Raw genomic sequence first — 7,994 nt, 5'->3', positions numbered from 1 at the left:
CTTGGCGAAGGTAGGTTATGCGGCAAATATGCCAAACAATAGACATAGGCCCTTATTATCGGTGTCACTACACGGTGAAAACCAAGTGAAGTGACTGTGACCCTTATTATGGGTGTCACATCACGGTGGAAACAGACCCTGTCAGCTTGAAGCGATCTCAATCTTCAGTTCACAAACGCCATCGTACCACAGACTAACAGACATGACAGTATGAGTAAATTCTTATAAAAATAATTTTTCGTGATGCACTAGTTCCACCTATATTGTACTGCGCGAACTATTTACTATCGGTACACCCCTTGTGTTACGTAAAAGTTGTTTTACTAGTTGGTTTCCCCTCGTTTGTCAACACCGATCAGCTGCTTGCAGGGATGCCTGATTTCATCAAAATTTTTGAAAATGAATCGTCACAATAAATTTTTTGATTACGTTGATAATTAGAGTGCCTATAACCAGAGTGACGACATCTCATCCGTAATGCTGGCAACAATTAAAAACATTCCATTAGCTTTACATTGAATTGACAGGCCGTTTGCTCGTTTGGAACTGGTAGCTGTCATTCCAAACGAACAGCTGTCGCCACTCTGATTATAGTAACTCTATTGATAATATATTTAACTTTTTCGCGATGTTGGAAGGTAACCATTTATTTGACTCAACGTTGTTCATCTAGACTATTTTTTATTGTGTTGGTAGTTTTCACCCGAAATTAAGTGGCGGCAGACCAGAAGCAAGTAAATATTGTAACAAAACGGGTTCGATTTTGTATTGCGTTGGAGGATGAGAAGTAGGCATAATTCTGTATATAGTTTTGGCAATATATATTAAATTTGTATCCTGCATGAAATTCGCATGGACGTATACAAATCAATACATTACAGGTAATTCTGCATGAATGGCAACTCTGTTGGTAAATGAAAAAAAACACAGTATAGATGACAGACAGGATGTTTTTGATAGGGCAACGTGGCGCCATCATGACACATGTGAGTACTGTCCCAAATAAAGGAATATTCGAAATGACCGTTAAAATGATTGAAGAATCTAATTTGAGTGTCCTGTCTGTTAGTCTGTGATCGTACGGCATCACATTCAACATATCATGTCAATTGTATGAGTGCGCAGTGCTGCTGTTTTGGCGCGCACGAATTTGACATTTCTCTCCCCTACTTCTATGTATGAGATTCGATGCGGACTCGCCTGAGGGCACCATGCACGCAAAAAAGGATGTTGCCAATTATTTGTTCGGGAAATGTAAGAGCTGGATATCTTGTTAATATGATGTCTTTGGTGGAAATCAAGTGAAGTGGATGTAGGTCATTATTACGGAAGTCGCTTCAGAGACAAAAGTAATTACTTGGATGAACTTGATGTCATTATGAACATCATGCCACCAACATTTTGTGAAAAAATGAGTTTTTTTCCACTACAGAGATCACTTCACTATGCGTGATACTGGTAATAGGAAAAATCAAGTGAAGTGACATGTAAGTGAAGTGAATGTGAAAGTGGAAGTGAGAACGGTAATAAGGGCCATATTGTCTATGCCATCAATAGTCATACCAACTGTGACAGCACAAACATCCCGAGTTGTGAGCTCCGATATGAGAGAAACATCGAGAGAACTATTAAGTATGCATGCTCGCGGCATTTCACGTGGATTAGTCATACCGTTCTTGTTGAAGGTAACGAAGACTGGGTTTAACAACTTTCCAACGTAGTAGTTTCCCTTTTGGAAATATGGTTCTTGAACCAAAGCTGTAGAAGCTTTACCTTCTGGCAGAAGTCAGGATAAATTCATAGTTGCTGTACGTTTATGCTGGAGATTGATTTGTGCTAGTCTAACCATTATCAATTGAAGTAATGAACACTCCATCTTCAGCCCTTATCGTACAACAACTAGAAGAAACCAAATATATTGGCTTATAATCGCCTATAGCGAACCATGTAAGGATTTTTTTTAATGTTTTAATCATTTAAATCCCACGAGTTGCGAAGTAAGAACACAAACTAACTAAGACATGACAGTATGAGTAAATTCTTATAAAAATAATTTTTCGTGATGCACTAGTTCCACCTATATTGTACTGCGCGAACTATTTACTATCTGAACACCCCTTGTGTTATGCACAAGTTTTTTTTACTAGTTGGTTTCCCTTCGTTTGTCAACACCGATCAGCTGCTTACAGGGATGCCTCCCAAGCAACCAGAAGTTCCACAATTACTTAAAAAGTCCACTTTCTTGCTGCTTAAAAGTACACGCGGAACTTTTGAGAGCTTGAAAGTACAGATCAAGTTCCGTGTGAACTTTCTAGCTGCTTAAGAAAACACGTGACAATTTTTGACAGTTCGAAGTACAGAACAAGTTCCGCGTGACTTTCTCGCTGCTTAAGAGTGCACGTGGTACTTTTAGCAACTTGAAAGTACAGAACAAGTTCCGTGTGAACTTTTTCGCTGCATAGAAGCTGAACAATGTGTCGCATCCTTCACGCATCTCTTCTATCAAACGAGACATCTTGCTTGGTCAGCTGTTTCCAAATCACTGACTCCTTTTCCTTGGCTAACTGTTCTAAAGACTGAAAATGTTCTTTTTTGGAGAGACAATTTTTTTTTCTCTCTTCTTTCTATGTTATTTCAAACTCTCGTTATTCACATACACATACAATAATGTATACTGTGAATGAAGTCAGGTACCGCTATACAATCACACCCGTTGTTTTCTAGGATAGGGGTGTCAATGTTCGCTCATTTAAATAATTACAATTATTATTATTTTTTTTTTATTTGCGCGGATCTTTTATATACTACACAATGTATTCTAGAAGCAGCTTAGAAGTTCGTTCCGCTGCGTCGCGCGAACTTTCAAGTGTGAATAATTACTTTAAAAATGGGCTGCTTAGAAGGCTATTGATTAACTTTGAGAGCTGCTTAAGCCAAATCAGTCCCTTTTATCCGTACTTTTGGTTAGTTGGGCTGATTTCATCAAAATATTTAAAAATGAATCGTCACAATAAATTATTGGATAACGTTGATAATATATTTAACTTTTTCGCGATGTTGGAAGGTAACCATTTGTTTGACTCAACGTTGTTCATCTAGACTATTTTTATTGTGTTGGTAGTTTTCACCCGAAATTTAGTGGCGGCAGACCAGAAGCAAGTAAATATTGTAACAAAACGGGTTCGATTTTGTATCGCGTTGGAGGATGAGAAGTAGGCGCAATTATGTATATAGTTTTGGCAATATGTATTAAATCTGTATCCTGCATGAAATTCGCATGGACGTATACAAATCAATACATTACAGGTAATTCTGTATGAATGGCCACTCTGTTGGTAAATGAAAAAAATAAACACATCACGACACATGTGAGTACTGTCCCAAATAAAGGAATATCCGAAATGACCGTTAAAATGATTGAAGAATCTAATTTGAGTGTCCTGTCTGTTAGTCTGTGGTAAGAAGTCGTCCACTGTTCCAGAGCTTCTAAGTAAAAAGGAATTGACTTCTCCAAATGTATACATAACAGATCGGCTGAAAAGTTCGTATCATTTCTATGAGAGGGCGCCACTAGAATTAAATCCATATCATTTTCAGTTAGTACCAACCTTCAAAAGATACGTGTATAAATTCGACAGCTGTCTGATTATTAGTTTGTGAGATATTGCATTTTGAGTGAAGCTACTTTTGTTATTGTGAAAAAAATGGAAAAAAAGGAATTTCGTGTGTTGATGAAACACTACTTTTTTAAGAAAAAAAGTGCCGCCGATACCAAAAAATGGCTTGATGAGTGTTATCCAGACTCTGCACCGGGCGAAGCAACAATTCGTAAGTGATTTGCAAAATTTCGTACTGGTCATATGAGCACCGAAGACGATGAACGCAGTGGACGTCCAAAAGAGGCTGTTACCGATGAAAACGTGAAAAAAAATCCACAAAATGATTTTCAATGACCGTAAAGTGAAGTTGATCGAGATAGCTGACACCCTGAAGATATCAAAGGAACGTGTTGGACATATTATTCATGAATATTTGGATATGAGAAAGCTTTGTGCAAAATGGGTGCCGCGTGAGCTCACAATCGATCAAAAACAACAACGAATTGATGGTTCTGAGCAGTGTTTGGAGCTGTTATATCGAAATAAAACCGATTTTTTCGTCGATATATAACAATGGACGAAACATGGCTCCATCACTTCACTCCGGAGTCCAATCGACAGTCAGCTGAGTGGACTGCACGCGACGAACCGAACCCAAAGCGTGGAAAGACTCAACAATCGGCCGGTAAGGTTATGGCGTCTGTGTTTTGGGATTCGCATGGTATAATTTTCATCGACTACCTTGAAAAGGGAAAAACCATCAACAGTGACTATTATATAGCGTTATTAGAGCGTTTGAAAGACGAAATTTCAAGAAAAACGGCCTCATTTGAAGAAGAAAAAAGTTTTATTTCATCAAGACAATGCACCGTGTCACAAGTCGATGAAAACCATGCTGAAATTGAACGAATTGGGCTTCGAATTGCTCCCTCATCCACCGTATTCTCCAGATTTGGCCCCCAGTGACTTTTTCCTATTCTCAGATCTCAAGAGAATGCTCGCTGGTAAAAAATGTAGAGGCAATGAAGAGGTAATCGCTGAAATTGAGGCCTATTTTGAGGCAAAGGACAAATCGTACTACAAAAATGGTATCGAAAAGTTGGAAGATCGCTATAATCGCTGTATCGCCTCTGATGGCAATTATGTTGAATAATAAAAACGAATTTTGGCAAAAAAATGTGTGTTTCTATTAAACGATACGAACTTTTCAGCCGAACTGTTAATACATGAATACCTTTCGGTATTCCAGGGAAAAAATCCTTCACACTTCGCTCTTCCTAAGTTCCTTGGGGGAAAGTTATGCATACGCATATTAGTGGCATTGCCTTCAGCACTCATGGTAACAATTTCGCTTACTGAAGGTCGAATATTGGTCTTTCTGAAGTCAATAACAACTGTCCTTAATTGAAAATCCACTACCGTTCTTTTGGTTTGCTCATCTCTAGGTCGTCTTATTCACCCCTATTCTGTATTTCGATCGAATCGGATTGTTCCAATCGAATGCAAATTTTCACATTCGTTCGAAATAATCCAATTCGATCGAAATTCAAAATTGGGGTGATTGTTTACTGTCCTGCATTCTTCACAACGCTGTATTGTTTTTGGCTCACAAGCGTAATGATGCATCATTATGCTTTCGTTTTGATTCAATTTCAACCTTTAGATGGTTCTTCCTGATAGATATTACTTCTCTCTGATTGATTGTTATTTTAAAAAATCCTCGATGTACTCAGTACATGAGTCCGGATCGTTGAACGTCGATAACGGCATACTGTTGAACTTTTAGTATAAACTCCATGCGGGCGGACCAGACAAAGAAGGACATGTGACATGTGTACATAAAATGTGACGCGATTGGTAACAGTTAAAGAGCTTTTATTTCACCTTACTTAAACCATAAATCAAGTGAATCAAGATTTCCCACTGTACGGAGATACTGACAGCGCATCTAGTGATAAAAGGGTGTACTTTTTTTCATTATCTACAATACACAGGCAACTTTATGCATACATTTTAGAAGTATTTACGCACCCATTTATTCATGCGTAAACCTAATGGAATGGGAATACTAATCGGTAGTATCTAAAGGTTTATCTTCATCTGACATAACTATTTCTTGCTCAGTTTCACTCTGGGTGTCTGGGTTGTCTTCATTATCTCCCTTGTTACGTTGAATTGCCTTTAACCGTTTCTAAAAATAATCGATATCGATCATTGTTACGAATACTAAAATCATCCGGATCAATTTGTCACTCACCCGTTCTATTATTTTCTTGGCAATTTCAAATATTACCGGTAGTGCTTCCAGTGGGGTAAAAACCTCTCCCGTTTTCTCTAGAAGTTCCCCATGACTATGCTCGTGTCTTTGTTCGAAGAATTGATAGTCATTCGTTACGCATATCTGAGCCGAGCATCGATATTTCCGACGATGGACACATTGCCAGTATGTGTAGTTTGAAGTGAAGATTGCCGAATTAAAACGACTGCCGTAGTACACCATTGTGTAATAATACGAGCGAGACCCTTTTTCAAAATAGAAAAAGGGTGGATAGGATTTGGCCAGAACCATAGGGTATTCCGAAGGATCTGTTGGATCGCTAGCTGGTAAACTTTGATTAGCAACCAATTTACTCGTATCTAGCGGTTTACAAAGACTTTTCTTTTTAACCATGCTAGTGTTGGATGTATTATCTTGATCAGTCTCAACATCTTCGAACGGGTCATCAACTGGTCGATAGCATTCAACTGACGGGAGTGGTTCCCCTGTACGACGCTGGAATTACAAATTGTTAGAATAATTTAATCGAATTTTGCCCTGCAGTTACTTACATGGCGCGTCATATTTCGGCAGGCTTGAAAGATTAATGGTAGTGCCTGTAATGGTGTGAATACCTTCCCTGTTTTTTCGGGCAGTTTACCATGGGTGTGCTCACGTCTACGTTCGAAACATTTGTAATCATTTGACACCCGTATTACAGCAGAACACCCGTACTTCCGACGATGAATACACTGCCAATAAGTGTAGTTAACGTTGAACATTGCTGAGTGATAACGTTCGCCGTAATACACAAGCGTGTAGTAAATAGAACGAGGACCTCTTTCGAAGTGAAAAAAGTCTGGATAAGATTCTGCTAATTCCATCGGGAATAAGTTCGGAGATTCTGGGTCCGAGTTTTCATGTCCAAGTGCGTTTTTGGTTTCCGTTTTGAAAGATTTAGCAAAAGTTTCTATTTTAACTTTCCTTTGATTTTTAGCAACCGGCTCAGTGTCTGAAAATTCGTTGCTTCTTTTCTTGATCATTTTTCCTCTTCGATTTTCAACAAGAATTTTTGATTCTTGGCGTTTTGCATATTTCTAATTGTAGTATAATTAATAGTTAAAAACTTGTCCTGTCAGAGGCATGTGTCAGCTAAAGGATTACTCACCCGAATGCATATGTCCATGCAAGTTTGAAAAATCTTCGGCAATGCCCTTAATGGTGTGAAAATTTTTCCCTCACTTTCTGGAAGCTTCCCATGGCTGTGCTCGTACCGTCGTTCGAAGCTCTTGTAATCATTCGAAACACAAACTTGGGCATCGCAGTGATGCTTTTTACGATGAATACATTGCCAGTACGTTTTATTTTTTGAGTATAAAGCCGAATTATAACGTTCACCGTAGAAAACCATCGTAAAGTGAACCGAGCGTGCATTCTTTTCGAAGTAGAAAAAGTCCGGATATGAATCCTCCAAAACTGGCATTACAGGTACACCTGTATTCCGGGTTGTCTTCACTACTGGAGGTTTCGTGTATTCCATTGTCTCGGGATCTTTCAGATGCTTTGGGTTAACACTAGCCATCGATTTCTTTTCTGGTGACTGGATTGGTCTTTGTTGTGTTGTTTTCGGTGATTCATTTTCGGATTCTGCATCTTCATCAAAAAACTGATCTTCTATCTGTTCGTCTAAAACCTCAACAAAACTCGTCGTGTGGCTGAGTGTTTTCATATACTTATCGTTTTCGTGACATTGATCTTTAAACTGACGGAATGCTTCTAGTGTTGCGATGCACTCGAAACAGATAACTGCATTCGGTTCATTGTTTCTGTCGAGCTAGTATTTTTGTTTTTAATTAGCTGTTCTGAATTCCATGAACAATTTCAATTTACCTCTATGTCGACGAGATCAATCAAGTTACCAACCCTGTTTTCAACCAAATTTCCTTCGGGGAAAACTACCACTCGGTTGTTGGTCTCCACCAAGCAGAGTCGGCAGAAAGAGGAGAGTCCCGTTTTTTCCATTGGTGGTTAGTTGCACTCTACCAAACTGTTCTATTTCCGAAGCTTTATTTCATTAATTATGAGTAATATTTCATATCACATACCATTCAAGCGCAAAATATTATACGTTTGTACGA

At 38.6% G+C, this 7,994-nt stretch overlaps 1 protein-coding gene across 1 annotated transcript; it reads right to left on the bottom strand.

Annotated features, from left to right (window-relative positions):
* Window positions 1-5,453: 5,453 nt before the first annotated feature.
* Window positions 5,454-7,994, bottom strand: LOC131437890 (uncharacterized). Its single transcript, XM_058607544.1, has 5 exons — window positions 7,747-7,994; window positions 7,025-7,690; window positions 6,429-6,953; window positions 5,857-6,372; window positions 5,454-5,790 (listed from the first exon to the last, which is right to left on the bottom strand). The coding sequence occupies exons 1-5, from the start codon at window positions 7,876-7,878 to the stop codon at window positions 5,668-5,670; spliced, it is 1,962 nt and encodes a 653-aa protein (XP_058463527.1). The 5' UTR covers window positions 7,879-7,994; the 3' UTR covers window positions 5,454-5,667.

Source organism: Malaya genurostris, chromosome 3, assembly GCF_030247185.1.
Source record: "Malaya genurostris strain Urasoe2022 chromosome 3, Malgen_1.1, whole genome shotgun sequence".
Taxonomy (NCBI): domain Eukaryota; kingdom Metazoa; phylum Arthropoda; class Insecta; order Diptera; family Culicidae; genus Malaya; species Malaya genurostris.
This window is presented reverse-complemented; position numbering and strand designations above follow the sequence as displayed.

Excerpts from the sequence above, each read along its gene's own strand:
- LOC131437890 (XM_058607544.1), bottom strand. The coding sequence starts at position 7,878 with ATGGAAAAAACGGGACTCTCCTCTTTCTGCCGACTCTGCTTGGTGGAG. Across the intron at positions 6,954-7,024 it reads GCATGGACATATGCATTCGG|AAATATGCAAAACGCCAAGA; the intron begins GTGAGTAATCCT and ends TACTACAATTAG. Across the intron at positions 5,791-5,856 it reads CCAAGAAAATAATAGAACGG|AAACGGTTAAAGGCAATTCA; the intron begins GTGAGTGACAAA and ends GATTATTTTTAG.